This window comes from Sminthopsis crassicaudata, chromosome 1 (genome assembly GCF_048593235.1).
Source record: "Sminthopsis crassicaudata isolate SCR6 chromosome 1, ASM4859323v1, whole genome shotgun sequence".
In the NCBI taxonomy this organism is placed as follows: Eukaryota; Metazoa; Chordata; class Mammalia; order Dasyuromorphia; family Dasyuridae; genus Sminthopsis; species Sminthopsis crassicaudata.
Genome location: NC_133617.1, coordinates 32,872,252 through 32,896,062, shown reverse-complemented (window position 1 = coordinate 32,896,062; position 23,811 = coordinate 32,872,252). Strand labels below are relative to the sequence as shown.

Below are 23,811 nucleotides of genomic sequence, written 5' to 3'. Positions count from 1 at the left end.
AAAAAAGAAAAAAAAAAAAGGTATTGACATCTTTGATGTTAACATCACCTTTTTCTCCAAACATTTCTTTCTTCCTCAAACATTTCCTTCTTCCTTTCCCTTCTCATAGAACTACCCCTTATTTTAAAAATATATATATTTAAAAGAGAAGGGGGGAAAGTTCAGCAAGAAAGAACATCGATTTAATCACATCCATCCAACCCAGGTCTCCAGTATGGAAGGTGAGTGGCGCATTTATTTCCTCCTCTTTCTGGACTGAGGTTGGTTACTATCATTTGGCAGAGTAGTAAAATGTATAACATGTATGTGAAGCATCGAAGGAAAATTCTGTATTTTGCATTGTATACAAACCTGCTAGAGATAAACTTGTTAACTAATTTATTCTAAGAGAAAAAACCCCAATAGGACAGAAATTTGTCTGGCTTTTGAAAAATCTCTCTCTGTCATAGGCCATTCTTGTTTGTTTGATAAATCAATATACTATACTATTGGCCCAACTTGAATCGGAAAACCCTTGAAAAACCAAAATTTTCCCTAAACAATTCAATCTACTCAAGAGTAGATAGGAAATAACCTTAATTAGATTAAGATATTCCCATTCTGTGTCTGATTAGCATCCAAAACTATACTGTAGAAGTTTCTAGTTTTTCCTTTTTAAATTTCTACCCAGTTTGAAAGTACTTAGATGTTTGTTAAAATTATTGTAACAGGATTTCAGGACAGATCATTGCTTCAGAATTGAAAGTAAGAAAGAGACAGAGACCGAGAGGGAGGAGAGAGGGAGAAAAAAAAAGGAAGGAAGGAAGGAAGGAAGGAAGGAAGGAAGGAAGGAAGGAAGGAAGGAAGGAAGGAAGGAAGGAAGGAAGGAAGGAAGGAAGGAAGGAAGGAAGGAAGGAAGGAAGGAAGGAAGGAAGGAAGGAAGGAAGGAAGGAAGGAAGAAAAGAGAAAAGAAAAGAAAAAATAAGAGACAGAGACAGAGAGAGATACAGATACAGAGAGACAGAGACAAAGAGAGAGAGATACAGATACAGAGAGAGAGAGAGAGAGAGAGAGAGAGAGAGAGAGAGAGAGAGAGAGAGAGAAGAAGAAGAAGAAGAAGAAGAAGAAGAAGAAGAAGAAGAAGAAGAAGAAGAAGAAGAAGAAGAAGAAGAAGAAGAAGAAGAAGAAGAAGAAGAAGAAGAAGAAGAAGAAGAAAAGAAGAAGAAGAAGAAGAAGAAGGAGGAGGAGGAGGAGGAGGAGGAGGAGGAGGAGGAGGAGGAGGAGGAGGAGGAAGAGGAGGAGGAGGAGGAGGAGGAGGAGGAGGAGGAGGAGGAGGAAAAGGAGAGAAGAAAGGAGGTTTTTCATTAAGGTGGGAACCAAGGCCACCAGACTAATATTCAGTCCTAATATTTAATTGTTAATCTGTCATTTTAAGATCCAACAAAGTGGTTGTGGGGGAGGGAGCAGAAGAAGGAAACTCTATCTAGGCTTCCACAAGTGACTTTCACTGAAGGCTCATTTAAGTAAGAAAGGAGATGCTGTTACAAAACCCAGGCAGGAGTGATTTCTGGAGGAGAGGATGACCACTGCTGCTCACGATTGCAAAGCTGAGGAAGAATGAGTTTTGAGAAATGACTGGGTTTGGTGATGAGTGCTGGTGGGTGCTTTTGGAGAGAGCAGTTTTAGCTGGATGATGAGGTGCAGAAAGTTAGGAAGGGGGTGAGGGGGAAGGAAGGAAAGGCCCTGAATACAGCGGGCTGCTGGGGATGGTCACATCAAATTGGGGGAGACATCGGGGTCCTGGAGGCACTAGGGGTGCCATCAGTGGTCAGGTTAGTGGGAGTGTGGATAATATGAAGGGGGTGATCTTCTGGGAGAGATGGGGTGGAGTGGAATCCAAGGCACAAGTAGAGGGGTTCCTCTGCGCCACTAAAAAGGAGGCCTGGGGCAGCTGGGTGGGACAGTGGAGAGAGAGCTAGACCTAGAGTCAGGAGGACCTGAGTTCAAATCCACCTTCAAACATTAACTAGTTGTGTGACACTGGGCAAGTCACTTAACCCTGACTGCCTCCAAAAGAGGGAAAAAAAGAAGGAAGACTACTTCTCTTGAAATTGAGGTGATGGAAGAGAAAACAGAAGCAGCTATCCGAGTGCTGCAGGAAAGGGGAGAAAAAGTGACTTCCTGACTAATGGTCTCCATTTTTCTGTGTATAAAATAGAAGTCACGATTAAGAGAATGGGGAGAAGGGGATGAAGATGTTTGGAAAGTGGTGAGAGTGAGTGGGATGGCGAGTCAATTAGGAAAATGTAAAAGGAGGAAGGCTTGGAGGCCTTCAACCCAGTTGAATTCAGTTCAGTTCATCCTCATTGAAATTCTGTCACATAAATTTGTAGAGGACCCAGTCAATAGATTACCCTATTTTTCTTCCACTTGGTTCAATCACACATGAAAGGATATAAAAATCCAGCCCTAGGGCTTGGCAGGAGAGAAGCAGTGATGGAGGAGAGAGAGGGCAGCTGGTGTTGAGAAGGAAGCCAGGGTGAGGACACTGGAGACTCTGGAGAGGCCGAAGAACAGACTGTAAGGCGGAAGGAGAGGTGGAATGACAATAGACCATGATCTGACCATCTAGTCTCAGAATTTAGGAACACACAAGGCGTACATCTGTGGGTGATAGCGAGATCAAAGGTGTGGCCATCTCTGTGTAGTGTACTGGAGGGGAGCAGAGAAACAAGTCATGGAAAAAAGGAAGGAAGGAGGGAAAGAAACAAGCATGTAAGTGCCTCCTATGTTCTTTGCAAAGCACTTTACAATTATCTCATTGGCAAGGAACAGGAAACTTCAGTTGGAGAATGGCTGAATAAGTTATAGTATATGAATGTTATGGAATATTATTGTTCTGTAAGAAACGACCAGCAGGATGAATACAGAGAGGCCTGGAGAGACTGACAGGAACTGTACTAGAGAGATGAGACCCAAGAGAACATTGTACACAGCAAAAACGAGATTATACAATGATCAACTGTGATGGACATGAATCACCTCAATCCGAACGGTGTAAAATACTTCAACTTCTTTGAACAAGACAAAAAAGAAACATCCCCAGCATCCTGAAAGACCCCAGCCTTAAAAAGCAGGGGAGGCAGCATTTGGACATATGAAATAAAGCTCCCATAGGACTGAAGACCCTGATTCTGAAGCCTCAGAAATCTACCAAGAAGCTGAGTGACAAGAAGTGGGACTGAAAGGAATAAAAGTCAGTGCTAAGAGCTGAATCACCAGAAGCAGAAAATGGGGAGCAGTGACCAATCCCAGGAGGCCCTGCCAAGAGCCACTGGACAAGAAGCCATGCGGCCTAGACAAAGGGGACCCCAGAGAAAAGGAGTGATGGGAAAAACCATACCCTGGCTCTCCACAGCCCTTGTTAGAGCTTCCCTTGGGTAAAAAACTGTAATTCTGAGTGCAGGGGGCTGCGTGCTGAGGAATCTCTTCATTTTCTCTGACTTAAAAAAAAATTAAAGATTTTACTGATGTTTATTAGCCTGGGTTCTTGTGAAGAGGCTCTTCCATGATTAAGGGCTACCCTGGAGAGGATGCCGGTATTGAAGTTCCCAGGTTCCACATAGGTAGCATCAACGAGCTAGAGAAGGAAGTCCCCAGAGAATAAGGAGATTTTTTGTATTAGGAGCTACTTGTATACGTAGCTACACACATAAAACCTATTTTTCATTAGCTGATGAGGGGCTAGGAAGGTAACTGAAGATGGGGAACGAGGGGCAAGCCAGCACTTGACCACGATGTTGCTTTTTTTGTGAATAACTTTAACTGAAATGTAAGGAGGAAAGATCTCTCTCTCTCTCTCTGTCTTTCTTTGTCTCTGTTTCTGTCTCTGTCTCTCTCTTTCTCTTGTAGTGTATGTGCACCAAGAACTAACTAATGAGTAAATCTACTCTTAAACTGAGTATGAAAGCAGAGGAATGGGGATGGGCCTAGCCAGCTTTCTGAGGACCAGAGAGTTCAGCATTGCTCCCAGAGTGATTGCCAGTCTTGTAGAGTGTGTATAACCACCAAGGATGATGGGTGGGCTGACAGCAATTGAATTTTGTTCCTAAACAGCATCAGAACACTGATCATCAGTACTCCAAGAGGTTAAATAGAACTAATAGAATTTATGGGTTCACATACAATCACTTTATTATTGCTTATGAATCTGAACTTTTTTTTTGTTAAACCAGAATTAGAACTTATTATATAACTTGATAAAAATGTTCAACAACAAAAGGACTTTCTGGTCAAAAACTCAGTAAAATTGAAAACACAATTTAGCTCCAAACCACTCACCCTTATCTCCTTCCCTGATTATTCTGCCAAAAGGAAATTTGAGTGTAATGGGAAGAGGAAGCTGAATAGTTTGGGTAAGAAGGAATCAGAAATTTAATCCTTCTCTAGAATATTGAGCCACGTGGCTCAGTCTTGCAAACCAAAATCCAGGGCAGAAGCTCTTAACCTTTCTTTCTTAGGAAGCCTATAAATCATCCTCAGAATAATGCTTCTTTATTTATTTATTTGCTGAGGCAACTGGGATTAAGTGACTTGCCCAGGGTCACACAGCCAGGAAGTGTTAAGTGTCTGAGATCACATTTGAACTCAGGTCCTCCTGACCTCAGGGCTCTTGCTCTATCCACTGTACCACATAGCTACTCCTGAATAATGCTTTTAAAAAAATACTTGAAGAAAATGCTAATTATAATAAGAGATAAGTATTTTTTTTAATCCATCATCTTGGGCTCATTCAGACTCCACTAGCAACTCCAGTAGTTTCCATTCTTACCCTGGAGCTGGGTTGAGCCGAGGATCTGCTTCAGTCTCATCATTTTCCTCGCTGGAAAGCACAGTTGACAGTAATGGGCTTTCTGTGGATTTCATAACCTGCCAGGGAGACATACAAACATGACCAAGGTTTTGCCCAGTGCAAATGAGATTAGGCATCCATGCCAGGGTCTAAAATCCCGAAGACTCATCTTCCTAAATTCAAGCCTTTGTCTCTGTGTGTGTCTGACCTCACACACTTATTGGGCAAATCACTTAACCTATCTGCCTCAGTTTGTTATGGTTGTTCAGTAGTATCATTTATGGATTTTTTTGGCAGAGATACTGAGGTGGTTTGCCATTTCCTTCTCCAATCCATTTTACAGATGAGGAAACTGTCAATTCTTTTTTTTGCTTTTTTTTTGGAAGCTTTTTATTTTCAAAACCTATGCAAGAATAATTTTTCACCACTGACCCTTGCAAAACCTTGTGTTCCAATTTCCCTCCTCCTTTCCCCTATCACCTCCCCTAAATGGCAAGTAATCCAATAAACATGATAAAATACATATAAATCTAATATAGACATATGTATTCATACAATTATCTTGCTGCACAAGAAAAATCAGATCAAAATGGGAAAAAATGAGAAAGAAAATAAAATGCAAAATTAAAACAACTCTGAGACACCACTACACACCTGTCAGATTGGCTAAGATGACAGGAACAAATAATGATAAATGTTGGAGGGGATGTGGGGAAACTGGGACACTGATACATTGTTGGTGGAGTTGTGAAAGAATCCAGCCATTCTGTGCATACCCTTTGATCCAGCAGTGCTACTACTGGGCTTATATCCCAAAGAAATACTAAAGAGGGGAAAGGGACCTGTATGTGCCAAAATGTTTGTGGCAGCCCTTTTTGTAGTGGCTAGAAACTGGAAGATGAATGGATGTCCATCAGTTGGAGAATGGTTGGGTAAATTATGGTATATGAATGTTATGGAATATTATTGTTCTGTAAGAAATGACCAGCAGGAGGAATACAGAGAGGCTTGGAGAGACTTACATCAACTGATGCTGAGTGAAATGAACAGAACCAGAAGATCTCTGTACACTTCAACAACAATACTGTATGAGGATGTATTCTGATGGAAGTGGATATCTTCAACATAAAGAAGATCCAACTCACTTCCAGCTGATCAATGATGGACAGAAATAACTATACCCAGAGAAGGAACACTGGGAAGTGAATGTAAAGTGTTAGCACTATTGCCTTTCTAACCAGGTTACTTACACCTTCAGAATCCAATACTTACCATGCAACAAGAAAATTGGATTTACACACATATATTGTATCTAGGTTACACTGTAACACATGTAAAATGTATGGGATTGCCTGTCATCTAGGGGAGGGAGTAGAGGAAGGGAGGGGACAATTTGGAAAAATGAATATAAGGGATAATGTTATTAAAAAAAATTTACTCATGCATATGTACTGTCAAAAAAATTTATAATTATAAAATTAATAATTAAAAAATTTTTAAAAAAGAAAAGAAAATGCAAGAAACAGCAACAACAAAAAAGTGAAATACTCTGCTGGGATCCACATTCAGTTCCCACAGGCCTCTCTGAATGTAGATGTCTCTCTCCATCACAAGATCATTGGAACTGGCCTGAATCGTCTCATTGTTGAAAAGAGCCACGTCCGTCAGAATTGATCATTGAATAATCCTGCTGTTGCTCTGTACAATGATCTCAACCAGGTCAATTCTAAAAGCTTGTGGCAAATTGGACCCAAATCAACAGGGGCCCAGAGGCCGTGCGCTGATTCCTAGGAGAGTCAGGAGAAAAATCGGGGTCCAGCCGGTCTATGGCCCATCATGCTGCCTGCCACAAGAGTGTCGCACAGGGCCTCCAATCACTCATGTTAAGCTTCTCTGGTTTCCATCAGGGAAACCACCTAATTCCAAGCCCGGGCTTCGGCCTCTCAGTGTGAGAAAGGGGCTGCCCGTCTGGAGGGGCAGATTTGTTGGGAGTCGGGGGGCTGAGCTATTACTGCTTGGTCTTGTGGGATTCTCCATGTTCCCCTGGACCACACCATCCACAGGGTTTTCCTGGCACAGATACTGGGGTGCTCTGCCATTTCCTGCTCCCGGTCAATCTCCCTCCTTCCTCCTCCCACTCCCCCTCACCTACCTCGTCTTTATTACTGGCAAACTCCTTCCCAGCATCTTTTTCATCCTCTACAAAATTATACGTCACGTAGTAGCTATAAGCAATGTAAGGGCCTTCAGGCGCTGGTTCTTCGTCCAAGACAGAGGAGTCCAAAACCCCCGAGACTTTCTTCAGAGTCACTGTTAAATAGGCCTTTTCTTCTGCAAGCCCTGGAACGGGAAGGTGGCTGTCAGTCCATAGAGACCTGGGGAAGGCGGTGTCCTCGGGGTGCCAGGCAAGTGCCCCTCATTGAACCCCAACCTTGGGAAGGCTCATGCAGTTTGTGGCACTGGCCACGAGGGGGTAGTCTTTGGTCAGCAACAAACCTATGAAGTACTGAAGGAGGTTTTAGTTTAAAGGGATGTTTTCCTGGCCTGGGGAGGCTCCCATGGCTGTGGAAGTGGGAGACCTTGCTCCCATTTGATGCAATTTAGCAGGAGCTGATCCTGTCGGGGGACTTGCAGTGGAGTAGAAAATAACGATGACCAATATTTATTAATACCAGTTTTTCACAGGTATCTCATTTGATCTTCTGAAGCACCCCACAAGGTAGCTTCTAGTATCATCCTCATATTTACAGACAGGGAAACTGAGGCAAATAGGTTAAGTGACTTGCCTACAGTCACACAGCAGAAGCTGAATCTGCACTAAGGTCTTATTGGTGACTTGGCTATGGTACCAACCAGCTGTCTCAACCTCTACGTCACAGGGGAAGGGTTAGAGGAAAAAGCGCCTCACCCAGTTTGCAGCTGAGGCCCTGGAACAGGTGCCTCTCTTCAGGGGACACCGTGATGTCGTCTAGCACGTAGAGCTGGGGCAGGCAGTCCACGATGTAGCCCCGGTAATGGGGCACCAGGGCCAGAGGGTTTCCCTGCAGCACCAGCAGTCTCAGCTGCGACAGGGTACACAGGCCAGCAACCATGAAGCGCAGCTCCGTCAAGTCATTGTAGCCCAGGTCCAGGGAGACCAGGTTGGGCCTAGAAGGGAAACTGTCCCTGAGAATGGCTGGCTGTGGCGCACCCAGAGCTCTCACTGGGAATTCTGGCACCGGATCCCTCGGCTCCTGGTCAGCTAATTCTTGCTAACTGCAGGAATGACCAGTTAGGAGTGCACACGGTGTCGACAGGTACATATAGAAAATATGAAAGCTGCAATACCACCTTTAATTATTTAATGATGAGACATTTTAAATACTTACTCCACTAGAATGCAAACTCCTCAATGATCTGTCCTGCTTTTCACTGCCTGTGCAGTGACTTCTTAACAAAGGCTCGTGGGACTGGATTTTAAATTTGTGCGCTTTCCATTTCCAAGTCCATTCCTCCCCGATGGCTCCAATCATCCCTAGTTCCTTTACATCGCTAGCTAATGTCCCTCGGCCCGTGGCCCCTTACCCCAATCGATCAACCTACAAGTAAGGATCCAGCACTTACGTGGGTCAGGCCCTGTGACTGGTGCTGGACATAAATGACATCCTGCCTAATCTGCAAAACACAAGCCCCAAGACATGCTCTAAACCTGAGCCATCATCTATCCCCAGAAGTGCTCAGAGGGGGCGGTGACCCTGATGGCAGCAGAGACCCTCGGAATCGGAGCAGGGTGCTGACCCTGGTCTGGAGACATCCCATGTCCGGGCACTTCTGGAAGGAGCCCACCCCATCTCCAGCCCTGGAACATGGCAAGCTCTCACTAGATGAGCTGAAAAAGACCAGACAAGAGTGCTTTGAGACTGAGGAGGATCCAGCCAGAAAACAGAAGGTTGGGTCTGGAGTCGGGCACATCTGGGTCTGAACCGGGTCTCAGACACTTCCTGGGGCGGTGAGCAGGCGAGCCGGCTGCCAAGAGCAGCAGAAACCACCTTGTCCAAGCTAAGAAGGGCCAAAGTCCTCTCCGGCCAGAGATGATGCTGTGAGGTCGGAAAGCTGAGTACTAGTTTCTCAAGGGCTCAGCCTGGGGACATGGCAAAGAGAGCAAAGAATGGCCACAGGCTGGATTTTCCCCCTGACACAAATTAAAAATGAAACAGATTTGAGCTCCAAACACCAAAGGGGAAAAAAATCCCTTCCTCCCCTCCCCAAAAAACCCTCTACTCGGAACAGCTTATCGGTGCTTTATCTCTCAGTCACAAGAAATACTAACAATTTCCCACAGAATAAACATCCTCACTCTGATCTTTCCTACCCTTTTACAACAAGTCCTCCAACAGGACACTCTCAGAACTCAGTCTATGAAGGGCAGGAACAATCAGTTACACAGCTCACAGGAAAGAGGGCAAATCTATACACCAGATATGTGTTCCATTTATTCAATTTTGAAACAAGGTTTATATGAATTATCTGTGGCTAACTCTCTTTATTAATCAGACTGCGTAATAGAGGCTTTTTTTTTTTCTTAGCAATTTTGCCCAGGACTAAGAACAGAGGGCTGGGGAATCTCCGATGATTATATATAACATGGGAGTCTGGGTCAGCAGAAAAAGGGAGAGGACAAGTGATGGTCAAAGACTGGGATTTGGGCTCATTTGCCATTTTGACTAATCAAAGCTCTTTTTCTCTTCTAAAGAGCTTGGAAATTCAGTTGAACAGGCCTCCATTGAATATGGAGACTGGTCTTTCAAGATCAATCTACTCTTATAAAACAAACAAAAAACAACTTGCCCAGGTACCTTTTGCGATAATCTTGAAGCACAATTTCTTAGAATGTGAGAAAGGAAAAAAACAAATGGTATTAGACTCTGGAAATTCTACCTAACACGAGACACACTAATTGGAGAGTGCATGGCAAGGTACCATGCACTGGTACTTCTGATTTTCCATGGCTGACCCACCACAGATCATAAATAAGAGCTGAACCCGTGTAATACAAGCATGAACACAGTGTGTTCAATAACTAAGGAATATCTCAAATAAATACATGCAATATGTCATAGACTCTGACACAATTAATTGGTTAAAAAAAAATTCATGTTAAATCAGTGATTGCTTTCTGGATTTCCCTCATTTAGTGGATTGGATGAGAAGTTGGTAGCCATAAGCCAAGAAGTGGTAAAAAAAAAAAAAAAAAAGACCCAAATCAAACCCTTTTATCCACCAAGAAAGAAATGTCCACATCTGGCTTGGAATCTCTCCCCTTTCCACCCCAGGCCATCCCCACCCCCTCCCAATAAAGAGGTCTCAGTTACCAGTAAGTGGCTGTGATGTAGTGGCTTTCCAGGTAGCCAAGAAGCCTGTTGTGGCCCACGCCCAAATGCTGGAGGGCTGGAGGGGGGTGTGAGCACAGACACTGGATACTGGTCATCTCATTTCCATAGAGCTCTAGGACCTGAGCCAGAAGAACAACACAGAGGCAGTGATCAGAAGGAAAAAGCAAACAGAACTACTTGCCTTCCTTCTTTGGAAGCCCAGGGAAGTCGGGAAGGAAAATTCTGTTAAACTGGTCATACCGTCCTGATACATATATCCTTCGATGGTGTCGTAACAGTAACTTTACTGCCCTGGGATACTGCTGACCAGTCTGGACAAACTAGACTCTCAGTCTGGTCCCTTCTGATGGGACTCACTGACTGGGGCCCCAGAAGGTCATTCTGGAGAAGGGCCATTTTCCCCATGCTGGTCTGTAAGAACGGGCTGCTCTTTTGAGACCCTCTCTGTTGGCGAAGGTTTTTCCTCCCTTGAACTTTAGAGGCAGGGAATCACATGGCAATAGTGATTAGCCAAGGTGAGGCAGAGTGGATCAGGCAATGACTAGTGAGGCTGAGAAATGCTCCTGTCCAGCCTTGGCTGCAATCTCTTCATCTGAGGGTTCCTGAATACTGGATTAAGGCTTTAGCACTTCTCAGAGAAGGGGAGACTCGTGTCTATGGAGATGTGTTCTGGTTTCTGTATGGGTTCACAAACACCTGGGAGCCTTTTGTATGTGAGGGCATTTATAGTTGAAGTTACACTGAAGACCCTTTTTTATAGTTATAAACATTTGTCTTAAAAATATGGATATTTCACAAATTTGAGTGTCATTCTTGCTCAGGGACCATGCTAATAGTCTCTGTATCGTTCCAATTTTAGTATATGTGCTGCTGAAGTGAGCACCTGGGGGCCCTTTTCTAAAAGGGACCTTGGTTGTCCAATAAAACTTCAGGATAGCATATAGAAGGTCTGGGGGGACCTTCTTTATATGCTATCCTGAAGTTATATTTTAGATATCTCTCTGGAATTGAGGGCAGAGACAGAGGAAAAGAAAAAAAAAAGATTCCTTCTTCCTGGAGGGTCAGCACTGGGCCCCTCCCTAGAGGGTCTAGAGTCCCTTCCTTGCTAGGACCCTTGGTCATATGTTACATGCCCTTTCATATCAACTTAATATTTATTGAAGAAATGAAAGGGCCCTAATTCCTTTGTAACATATTTTATTGGTTGGATGAGGAGGGGAGCATTATGGGGAAGACCAATAGGAATTTGGGGAGAAAAGCTCCCTATAGCAAGGTTTAGAAGATTTGCTTTCATTTTTAAGGGAAAACAAAAAACTGAGGGGTGGGAGGAGAACTGTGGCTATAGGAACATATTTCTGGATTGGAAATAAGGCTGATCTCAGGCAGAATCAAAGGGACAAAGGGATGGGGGGAGTTTAGAAAGGTCTCCAAAGTGGCAGGAGTTTGAGAGAGCTCTTCTTCCCTTCTCAAAATCTCTCCACCAGGCTCTGGTTCAGCTCTTACTCAGCATGTTGCAGAACTGCATTCTTCACTCCCTCTTGGCACTAAATCAAATATTCTGAGGATTTAGCCTTCAAACTTAAACCTGGGAATGCCTTTTAAAAAGCCCACTTACAGGCTCACTCACATTTGAAAAGACCCAGAGATGCCCCACTGCATTCAGCCCAATGGCACTGGCCATACCCCTCTGCATGTTTGGGGTTCGGCTTTCTACACCTCTGAAAGACTCGTGGAATATCAGCCACTTGTTACCTTAAGAGTTGGGGGCAGATTCATGGGATCTACCTCCTTGATTCGGTTGGCACTCAGTATCAGCTCTTCAAGCTTCAGGAACTTCAGCAGGTCCTCATCAATCAGGGTGACCTAGAAGATATGGGAGAGCAGCTTTTGTTCCCAAAGCACAAGTCAGTGCCATCATTTTTTTTTAATTTTAGGCAAAACAACATTCTTGTTCATCTAAATGGAGTTAAGAATATGTTTAAGAAATCTCATTGAACTTTTAATGATCCCAAACTGCTTCCTGGCATAAAAAGCTATTCTTTCAAACACATTCTTCCAGTTTTGACTGTATACAACTATGAATTTTGGAATACCACAAACTCTAAAAAAAAAAAAAAAACTCCAAAGAAATAAGTAGGGCTAAATTGACGAAGGACACATGGAGGGCCAAAGTCGGCTGTAGTGTATTTGCAGGGATAACCAATGTTTAAGAAGAGGTATACGAGACATAATTCAGGAAATGTATGATCTGAAAAAATGGTGGGAAGGATGCTGTGGTGAGAGCAAGAGATTCCCCCCTAATGTTATACCAACCCCCACAAAATGCCAAACAACATAGATGAAGCAAGCCCTCAACACAGTAGTATATCCTCTGGACAGGGGTTCCCAATTTGGGGGCTGTGGATGTCTTTTTTTTTTTTTTTTTTTTTTTTTTTTTAGTATTTTGACAACTGTATTTCCATGTAATTTGTTTCCTTTGTAATCCTATATATTTTATTATTTGCATTTAAAAACATGATTCTGAGAACTATTCCATGAGGTTCCCTAGATACTGTTGTAGGAGACCATGACACAACATAGATTACAGTTTTGCTCTAGGAGCTATGGGAAAACAAATACAAGAACAAGAAGGTACCAAAGAATCATGACCTATCCCAATGGAAGGAATTCCAGCTCAAAGAGTCCACTGATATGTGGTCATGAAGAAACCATATTGCACAATGAAAGGTTCTCTGAAATAATGGGTGTCAAGCCCTGAGTCACATGCATAGTAACTCATGTATGATCTTGGGCAAGATTATATATATATATATATTTGGGCTTCATGTGTAAAAGGAAAAAGTTGATTAGATCAGAGGTTCTTCACTTTTTTGGTGTTATAGACCCCTTTTTGGCAACCTGGTGAATCCTATACAATCATATTTTTAAATAATTGAAGGAAATCCTACATTTCTTAAGTTAGTAGAAAAATGTATACATATAGACATGACTATATGTGTATCTATATTTCTGCGTGTGCATAAATATATATATATATATATATATATATATATATATATATATATATATATATGCACACCAAGTTCATAGAGTCCCTGAAATCTATTAGGAATCTCTGGACTCAATAATCTTAGGATTCTCTTCCTTTTTTTTTTTTTTTTTTTTTTTTTGTCTGAGGCAATTGAGGTTACATGACTTGCCCAGAGTCACACAGCCAGGAAGTGTTAAGTATCTGAAGCCACATTTGAACTCAGGTCCTCTTGACTTCAGGGCCTGTGCTCTATGCATTGTACCACTTAGCTGCCTTATTAGTATTCTCTTCCATAATTCTACAACTTTCCCCCAGCAACACCTCCTCAGAGCTTTAGTTTCTTACAAGTCCATCAACTGCTTTCTCTTTTGTGCATCTTCTCTGTACATGTTCTTTTATCTTTACATATTTATTGCCTCTCCTTAGACTGACAAGTACCTTGCAGGCACTTTGCCTTATCTTTCTCTCTCCAGTCCCATGTGAAGTATAATTACGCAAAGTGAAGATTTTAGTCTAATTTACTAATGAAGCCCATATATGTCGTATGCACACTTAAACCCAAACTAACCAATTTCAGGGGGTGGGTAGGTTGGGGGTAGGAAGGAGAGCTTCCTGGTGAGTAGGTGGGTGATGGCTATGCTGTTTCTCCTCAGGACTAGTCCTGGTTTAGATTTTCCGAGACCATTTTGAAAACTTATAAACAGGTGAAAATGACACAAATAGAACCTGAACAACATACAGTGTTATCTCGGCATTTGGCTGCTTCGTAACTCATTGGATTTGATTTTTTTTTTTTTTTTGGTTTATTTATTTTTAATACACATTGTTATCTTGGGAGAGAAAAATCAGAGCAAATGGGAAAATCATGGGAGAGATTAAAAAAACAGAAAAAAGAAGTAAACATAGCATGTGTCTAGCTAGATGACTTTTTAAAAAAAATCCCCTTGATTCAGAAACAAAATAAAGATAAGCCATTAATTTAACTCTTGGCCACTAAAATCTACAAGCTCAACCCTATTTCTACACAACCAGTATGGATTTTTCATTAGTAAGTAAAAGTCATAAACCAGGATTATTGATAAGATGGGTGGGGAAGGAATCCAGTGGGTGGATGTACACCTGAATTTCCTCCAAGGATCTAGGGAACAGACTCATGATGGCCAAACAAAGCAAGCAGCCCATTCTTCTGGATAAGCGGGACCAGGTTAGCATATGTTCTGACCCTCAAGTGACTTCAAAGGTTATTGAGTCATTTTACAGAGCGGGGAACTGAAGCGTGGAGAGAAGTGACCAAAACTCCTAGGCCAGCCTGTTATGTTAGGAAAATCCTTCTTATTCAATTTGTCATCAACATTATTTCCCCTCAGTCCAAATTTCCCAAGTTAACTACAAAGGGAGAATAGAACTTGGTGGTTCTAGGCTCCCTATATTCCCCCTTTATTTCCCTTTCTTTGTCTTCAATTTACCAATAATTTCTGGAAGGAAGGCTCCCCATTTGTACTATTAATCTCCATCTCCTGTCTCCAGAACTTACCCCTTTGTCTACCACTCGGAGGGATGTGAAATAGGAGAACAAGAAGTCATCTTCAATGATGAGGGGGTTGTGGATGGCAAGCTCTCTCAGGTATTGGTCTTCTGTGGTTGCATCCTTGGGTTGAGCCCAGGGAGACTTTGTACTTTGTACCAGCCTCAACAGGGCATCTACGGTCTCCTCTTCAGGGGGAACATCATCTGGTATTTTAGGAATTGAACCTTTCCAGGATTTCAAGTTTTGAGAGGAAAAACGAGTCCTGTTCTATAGTAGAAAAAGGAGATTTCATATAAGTTTAAACTGATAATTGACAATATCCATTCATCCAACGAGTATTTCCCGGGAGCCTATTGTGGGAAAGGCTTTTTGCTAGGTAGAATAATATGGTTCCTGCCCTCAAGGAGCTTAAACTCTAGAAAGTAAGAAAGTGATATTCCTTAATGAGTCTAAATAAAAAGCCAGAGGAGTTCAACTTAGGTATAGAATCTAGAAAAGTAAATACCAAGTAATATCAGAAAGGAGAAAGCACAATGACGGAGGATGCCCAGAAAGGCTTGTTATTGGAGGTGACTTCTGAATAAAGCTTTTTAAAAGAAGTTAGGGATTTTATGAAGCTGAGGGGAAAAGAGAGAGAGGGCAATCCCAGATGCTGGAGCGAGTGCATAATGTTTGTGACAAATGTGAGAGGAAGGGAGAAAGTCTGGGAAGTGTTTGGGAGTCAATTGGAGATGAGCTTGAAATCCCCAATTAAGAAACCTGTCCTAGAAGCAATAGGAAACCACTGGCCAAACAATTTCTTGTTTGTTTGGGGGGTTTTTGTTTGTTTGTTTTGGGGGACTGGGTAAGATGGGAAACCATTTCCTTCTCTAGCTCATTTTACAGATGATGAAACTGAGGCAAGCAAGGTTAAGTGACTTGTCTAGGGTCACACAGCTAGTAAGTGTCTCAGGCTGGATCTAAACTTGCATGCGATTATCCACTGCACCACCTAACTGTCCCATAGCAATAGCTGCTAGTTATTTCAAACAGTCAACTAGAAATGGTAAATGTAGTTCTATGATCCTCATTTATCTTTGTATTTCTGTCAATGCTTGACACACAGTTGGGGTTTGTTGATTACTTCTGTTGATACCTAAGCATAGATTCTTGATAAATATTTGTAAAATTGAATATATGTATACCTTTCTTTGAAGCAGGTGAACAAAACTATAATAACTATGTACATAGTATTTACATAATACTATAGTACTATGACTGTAAGTACATATACACACATACATATATTACTCAACTGGAATTTAAGAAACCAAACTAAACATTTTAACAATTGTTATAACAATTCTTTGCCTTAACCAAGAAATACGGATGAGGTAGATTTTAACATGATAACAGTTACAACATTTGGTTTTCTTCTTAAAAACAACTTTTAGCAATAGCAGCCTCCTGGTACTTGTCTCTGAAGATTATCTGGCGAGGAAGACCTTCTATGATCAGTGCGGAATTTTTATCTGCGCATTTTGTAGGTGGTTTACAAAATGAAACAAGATAGGATAATTTTTAAAAATGAGAAAAGCATTCTTAACGGCACTTTGTGGCAGTAGAGAACTAAATACAAGTAGATGCTCATCATGGGAAATGGAGAAAGAAGTGATATAAGAATATAATGGCATGCCATTGAGCTAGAAAATGTAATGAGTATGATAAATACAGAAAAGCATGGGAAGATAGGAACTAATTTTTTTTTTAAATGAAGGAAATCAAATCAAGAAAAGAACATAAAGATGAAAAAACAACAGCAACTAAAGAAATTGAATGATGTCTACTGATGACCAAATTTGTTCCTGAAAAAGGAATCAGAAAATGTATCCCCTTTCTTCAAAGCAGAAGTGGTGGGCTATGGATGTGGAATACTGTATACACTGTCATAATTGCCCATGGTTTTGTTTACTCTTGCTCAATAGTTTTGCTATAAAGGATAGCTCTCTGACTAAGAGAAGGTGGAGGAAGAGAAGGTGATGCAAAAGACATTAAATTTAAATAGAAAATTAAAAGACATATTTAATGTAGATGTATACAGAATGCTGCTTGCACCATGAGACCACAGGATGTCAAGAGAGTCATGTTAATCTGGAGTTTCACTTCCTCGTTTTTCTTTGGTACAACAGGGGAATTAGGGGGAGGTTCTATCAAAAAGCGAGTCTGGGAGCAGGAAAACCTGGATCTGACTTCAGACATTTGACGCTTATTAGTTGAGTGACCCTGGCCAAGTCACTCAATCCTGATTGCCTCCCCTAAAAAGCAACTCTGATAGTTAAAAAGGTATCAATAAAACAAAAAAGGTGAAAAAAAAGATAAACGATAGAAAATATTCATTGCAGTATCTTTTATGTTAGCAAAGCATTGGAACTCCACTAGATGCCCATCAATTGGGGAAAGGCAAAATAAATTGTAGTATAATTAATATTATTGTGCCATCATAAATTACATATATGGAGAATCCGGAAACATACATAACTTGACAAAGAGGAAAGTAATTAAAACCATGAAAGCAATGCTCACATTGATGTAAATGGAAAAAAATACCAACAGGCACAAAACTGAACATCATGTGTCATTATAATGACTCAGCTTGGTCAAGCAGAAAAGTTAAGAAAAAGCACTTCCTCCCTCGCAGAGATATGGAGCATCACCTGAGTTGCCCTATAAGTGGTTGATTTTGTGGAACTGTCTTTTTTTCCCTTTTGTATTCTTCAGTACAAGGGAGAGCTTCATGAGTAGTGAAGAAAGGACGGATATATGAAAAATGAAGTTGATATAAAACCAAAAGAAAACAGTAAATTATGGTTTCAAGAAAATAAGAGCAAGAAAATCAATAGACGGTTGAGATTGATTGAACACCACATGAGAGTCAAAGCAGTTAGATTGTTGATTACCTGGGAAAAGGCCCAAGAATTAAAAGTCACAATTCCCTCTTTTTGAGGATTTTGTAATTTGGCTGAGAAATACAGGCATGAAATAACTACAAAATCAATGTTAAATTACTATTCCCAAGCTTCATCACGGCAAAGCAGCAATTTCAGAATCTCAAAGCACAGCCTAATTCTACCAAGCTGAAAAAAAGCTTTGGAAATGACTGTGTGACTTTTCAGAATCAGTGGGGGTGTTTTCTGAGAATCAGTCTAGCTAAATCTAAAGAGGTTCATCATCAGATGGATGGATAGGGGATAACAGATTTTTGGGGAGGCCACATTTGCCATCTACTAAATGCCATCCACTAAAAAGAGGATTGCTATCTGAATTGGGAAATCACACAGAGCCCCAACAAAAATATAGATTTTTAACATATTGAAGTTAGAGAACATATGAATGAGCCCCAAATGATTTCATAGATGGAAAGAGAGTTAACTGTCAATTCCAAGCATGCATCGGTCCTATAAAACTCAGAATTTTCAAAGTATCCAACAAACCAATTCAGAAAGTGTTGGGCCTGTTTTCCTGAGCCTGCAAAAGAACTATATAGTGCTATGTTATCTGGAATCCCCCAATTCTCACCTATTGGAACTGGGAGCATTTCAAAATTATTTCAACAGATGTTCAAAGAAATTCTTTGGGATGGAGTCAAGTTGGTAGAGTAGCTTTTATGTCACTATGCCAAAACTCTTTCAAACAGATCTAGAAAGTCTGAATCCTGATGGGGAAATTTAGAAGGGAAAAACTCACAGTTTTTTCCAACCCAGGTCAGCATAATAAGGCAGAGAGAGGACAGGGTCTGGCCATAAGCAGCTATGCAGAGCATTTTAGCACCTACCAAGAGGCTCTTTACTGTGGGAACCAGGGACAAGAAGAGGTCCTAAATCCCCCTTAGGGACTGAGGCAACTTCATTTACTACCCAGTTCTAGATCACTCCAGGGAGGACCAAAGGAGGGGCTTATATATCAAGGGGTGCTATTCAGAAGTAGTCCCCAGGCAATATATTAAGGGAAGCAAGAAGCAGCAGTGTGGCTCAGATCCCAGGAACAGAGTGTTGTCTCAATTCCAGGTTCTAGCCTAATCTGAAGCCTGAAGAAGAATAATCAGGATGGGAATCTCTGATCAAAGGAAATCTGGAGAGCATCCCAGTTGGACAGTGATGCTACAACAGTCCACTGTTTCTCAGACCCAAACTCAGCTTAGAAACTTGGGAGAAAAAGCAATCAGACTTTACCCAATTTGGGGAGCATTGAAAATTTGCAGGTCCCCTGACTGAGATGTCCCTGAGATCTCAGAATAACACAATACTCAGTACTCTGAGACAGCAGCAATGGAACCAATCCAGACCTCTCCAAGAGTACAGACCATGGCCCTAATATAAACTCCAAAGTTAAGAAGTAGGCTAGAAGAATGAGAAAACCAAAAAAGAATACTCCCTTAAAAAGCTTTTCTGGTGGCAGAGATGCTAAAGACATAAATCCAGAAGAAAAGAATGACTCCAAAACAGCTACAAACAAATCTTTAAAGAAAAACACATCTTTGGCACTAATTTTAGTAGCATTACTGGAATAGTTGAAGCAAAAGGTTAAAAATGGAATTACAATGTTTTTAGAAGTGAAAATAGAGTGCTAGAAGGAAAAATGAGGGGAAATGAAAGCGATGGAAGAAAAAATTGGGAAGAGAAAAAAAAGGTACCAATCGAAAGGTTTCCCAAAGGGACAGGCTATGTAATGGAGATTCATGTCATGTAACTTCTATAACATTCAATTAATGGCAAATCAGGGGAGGGACTTGTGCTTCAAGATAGGAAATAAAATGCTGCTTTTGAAGTCTCAAAAGTGTGTCTAGACACCCATTCTTGCAAGAATGTAAAATAAATCTTTCCTGCATTCATCTGTGAATCAGTGGAGTTCTTGGCAAGATATTTTGTTTCTTACATCTGTATATCTCTTTCCCCTTCTCCTTTATTCCTCTATTATCTACTCTTTCGAGAATTCAGTTCAAAAAACTTTTGTTAAATGCCTATTACATGCCAGTGATAAGAGATAAAATGATAAAAGGCACAGTCCTGCTTTCAAAAAACCTCATAGTCTAGTAGAATCCAATGAGTAAAAATTTTTAAAAAGCATTATAAGCAAAAAAAAAAAAAAAAGTTGCCCAAACAACAAATTCCCTGAAAATTTCAATGTGCCAAACAGGAGCCAATGACTCCATGAGACAAGAAATGTTAAGACAAAATCAAAAGACTAATAGAAATAAAGTATTTTATAGCATCAAAAAAAACCTAAAATAAAAACCCTTACTAGACTTGGAAAACAGATCAAGGGGAAAAAATGAAATAATCATTAGACTACATAAATGCCATGACCAAAAAAAAAAGAATCCAGACATCGTAGAAATCCTAAAGGAAAACTGGCCAGATTTCTTAAAACTACAGGGCAAAGTCGAAATGGAAACAATCCATAGATCACTTCCTAAAACAAACCACAAACTCCCCAGAACACTGTAACCAAAATCCAGAGCTTCCAGGTCAAAGAAAAATCACTGCAAACAGCAAAAAAAGAAAAATTCAAGCACCAAAGAAATCACAATTAGGATTACATATGATTTAGCTGCTACCACTATAAAGAAAGAATCTGGAATAACATTCTAGAAGGTGAATGAAATAGGTTTACAAATAAGAATAACTAAATTTGTTGTAATCAAAATTAGCCATTTTACATCACATAATACTTTCTATTTTTGTTTGATCATAAATTCTTCCCTTATCCACAAATCTAACAAGTAGACTATTCCATGCTCCCCTCATTTGCTCATGGTATCATTTTAATTTTTTTAAAATTAATTTTATAATTATAACTTTTTTGACAGTACATATGCATAGTTTTTTTTTTTTTTTAACATTATCCCTTGTACTCCCTTCTGTTCCGAATTTTTCCCCTCCCTCCCTCCACCCCCTCCCCTAGATGGCAGGCAGTCCCATACATGTTAAATATGTTATAGTATATCCTAGGTACAATACATATGTACAGAACCGAATTTCTTGTTGCACTTTAAGTATTGGGTTGCGAAGGTATAAGTAACCTGGGTAGAAAGACAGTAGTGCAAACTTTTTACACTCATTTCCCAGTGTTCCTTCTCTGGGTGTAGTTGTTTCTGTCCATCATTGATCAACTGGAAGTGAATTAGATCTTCTCTATGTTGAAGATATCCACTTCCATCAGATGGTATCATTTTTTATATCCAAATCAGCTGCTCATTTTAACCTACTAGAATTTTCTTTTTACAAAATTTGTGTGTGCTATGAAGTTTATGTTACAATCCGGTTACAATGTTACAATGTTACAATCACCCAAAACTATAAAGGAAGTGATATAATTATGATTGTGAACACACTATTACAATTATATCATAATGTTACATGTGATACATACGACAATATTGACATGATTATGAAGTGATATATAAAGGAGTTAGAAATTTCTATATTATTATAGCTTAAAATAAAAACCAAAACTCAATTTCTATCTCTTAGAATCCCCAGCTCCTGAGAGTAGAACTCTGATTTTTGCCTTTTTCATTTTCACCAGTGTTTGACAAAGCTCGGATTAAAGATTAAATTAACAGATATTTATAAATGACAAATAACAGCCGGCAAGCTCTGCACTGGGGCTCGGAGCCGCTCTTGGAGTGACAGACCCTATCCTGGGGCCTGGAGCCCCTTGGATGTACAGATTTTATACTGAGGTCACTAGAGCTAAGACCCTTTCGCCAGGGCAAGAAGCTCTACCGTGGCCCCTGGCCTCTGACCGCCACTTTTCCCCTTTGTTTTATAAAGCAGTTTGGGAGTAGGGACCAAACTGTGCGCTGGAAACTGAGAGTCCTCCTAGAGAGACAAGCTCTGCTCTACGAGCCCTGCCCCGGGCACAGAACCTTCCATTGGCCCCAGGCGCTCGGTGCCAGGGGGTTTACGGGACACACTTTTCTCGGGCGCAAGCTCTGCACAAGTGAGGAAGGCCGCAGAAGGGGGGGCAGTGGCCCCTCCACCACAGTCCCTGTGAGATCAGTGTCCGTTTATAAAAGTGATCCTTTGCGGCAGAGCTGGGAGACGTCCCTAGCAGTGACCAGGCCTCTCTACACCCAGGCTAACGCCCTGGAGCAGCAGCTGCACCTTTGCCAGGTGCACATGCCGAGGGCAGCCTCTTCTCGGCCCGGAGCTCTCCCGGGTCGTAAGAGGGGGGCGTTTACTCTGACTACAAATTCTGCATCCCCCACGTTACAAGCTTTGCGCGTCCCCGGGAGCGGTCCCGCGGGAGGGGGAAGGGCGGGGGCGGTTCCCACTTTGTCAGGAGCTTGGGGTGCTTTCCACCTTGGGTTGGAGTTCATGGCGGAAGCTGACAGCCCTTCCCTGGGTGGGGGTTTACCAGCTTCAGGATTACAGATTCTCTCTACCCTGCTCCAAGAAGACTAGAACCCTGTCCTAGGGGGCTAAATTCTGAGGCCGGCCTGGGGGGCATTGGAGAGAGGGACTAAACTGGGAGTGGGAGGGTATCACTGACCCACAGCACCCCCCGGGGGGACCTCACTTCTGCCAGGGCGGGGCCCGAGGTCCCCCTCCCTCAAGCCCCCGCTCACCCAGCTGCCCATCCCGCACGGGAACTCGTGCAGCCCCAGCTGGCGCAGGTGCTCCTGGAAAGCCTTGCTCACGGTCACGACCCCCTGCTTTGTCTCCATGATGGGGAGGGGGCACAAGGGCCACAAGGCCCCGGGGGGGCGGAAGGGACCTGGAGGGTCGCGCGGGGAGGGGGCGGGGCCTCAGGGGAAGGAGGGCCCTACTCCTTAAAAAGGGGAAGAGAGAGCGAGGTCCTAATGGGGAGGGGGACAAGGTCCAGGGAGGGAAAGGGAGAGAGGCTTAAGGGAGCTGGAAGTAGGAGCCCTAGCGGGGGGGGGAGGGGGGCGAGAAGCCCATGGGAAGGGGGCGCGAGGCCTTAAGAGGGACGGGTGTCTGAGGGGGACAGTCTGAGAAAAGACAGGCGCCCAGAGGTACTGGCGGGAGTGCGTTGCCAGGCAACAGTAAAAGCGTCGCTCTGGCCCGCCTCCCTTCTGGCCCGCGCTTGCGCAGAATTGCACGATCCTCAGTTTCCTTACCTCAATCATCATTTATTAAGTGTCTGCTCTGGGCCACTCTGTTAATAACTATTACTGGACATTTACCATTTTATTTATTTATTTATTTATTTTTGCTGAGGCAATTGGGGCTAAGTGACTTGCCCGGGTCACACATTGTTAAGTGTCTGAGGTCACATTTGAACTCAGGACCTCCTGACTTCGGGGGGCCGGCGCTCTATCCACTGCGCCACCAGCTGCCCCGGTTATTTACCATTTATCCCCGTCTGTATAGGTTTGTTTGCTTGCCGTCTCCTTTAGATTGTAAGCTTTTTGAGGGCAGGAACCTTCTTTTGTGTCCTCAGTCGTGCTAAGAGCAAATATACGAACAAGATCCTACAGGATACATGATAAATAACAACACTGAGTGGTTATAGGTGGGATTTATTTTTTTTTTCCCTGAGGCTGGGGTTAAGTGACTTGCCCAGGGTCACACAGCTAGGAAGTGTTAAGTGTCTGAGGCCAGATTTGAACTCTGGTCCTCCTGAATTCAGGGCTGGTGCTCTGTCCCCTGCGCCCCCTAGCTGCCCCTATAGGTGGGATTTAAACTGGGGCTTGGAGGACGCCAGGAGGCAGCCCCGGGGACAGCCGGAGAGAATGCTGGAATGGCGGGTCTTGTTTGTGAGGTCACCAGCAGGCCAGACCACTGGACAGAAAGGAATGTGAGGGGAGTAAGGTGTAAGGAGGCAGGAAGCATTTCATCCTGTCATTAACAAAAAGCTCGCATACTATAGAAGTGCAATTTCCCATTTTTCCCACCCCAATAAACCACATCCTTAAGTCTTGCTCTTTTTTCCCCTAGCCCACCCAAAATGCAAGGATCGAACCAGTGCATCTAAATCCTCAAAAAATGCTAATAAAGTCATTATATGATTTTCTTTACTGTGCAGATGAGGCGGGAGAGGGAAC

The 23,811-nt window shown here is 42.3% G+C and overlaps 1 protein-coding gene and 1 non-coding gene across 2 annotated transcripts in view; both read right to left on the bottom strand.

Moving 5' to 3' along the window:
- LRRC43 (leucine rich repeat containing 43) overlaps positions 1 to 22,717 on the bottom strand; it is a 28,640-nt gene extending 5,923 nt beyond the window's left edge. Inside the window, exons 1-7 of the mRNA XM_074298215.1 lie at positions 22,372 to 22,717; positions 14,769 to 15,029; positions 11,956 to 12,066; positions 10,183 to 10,322; positions 7,740 to 7,978; positions 6,984 to 7,171; positions 4,811 to 4,908 (exon numbers count right to left, since the gene is read on the bottom strand). Of these exons, the coding sequence (XP_074154316.1) occupies positions 4,811 to 4,908; positions 6,984 to 7,171; positions 7,740 to 7,978; positions 10,183 to 10,322; positions 11,956 to 12,066; positions 14,769 to 15,029; positions 22,372 to 22,470 (1,136 nt within the window). The 5' untranslated portion in view covers positions 22,471 to 22,717. The remainder of the gene's footprint in view (positions 1 to 4,810; positions 4,909 to 6,983; positions 7,172 to 7,739; positions 7,979 to 10,182; positions 10,323 to 11,955; positions 12,067 to 14,768; positions 15,030 to 22,371) is intronic.
- LOC141552438 (U6 spliceosomal RNA) lies at positions 10,980 to 11,086 on the bottom strand. Its single transcript, XR_012485218.1, has one exon. It is a non-coding gene; the product is annotated as a U6 spliceosomal RNA (small nuclear RNA).
- Positions 22,718 to 23,811: the final 1,094 nt, after the last annotated feature.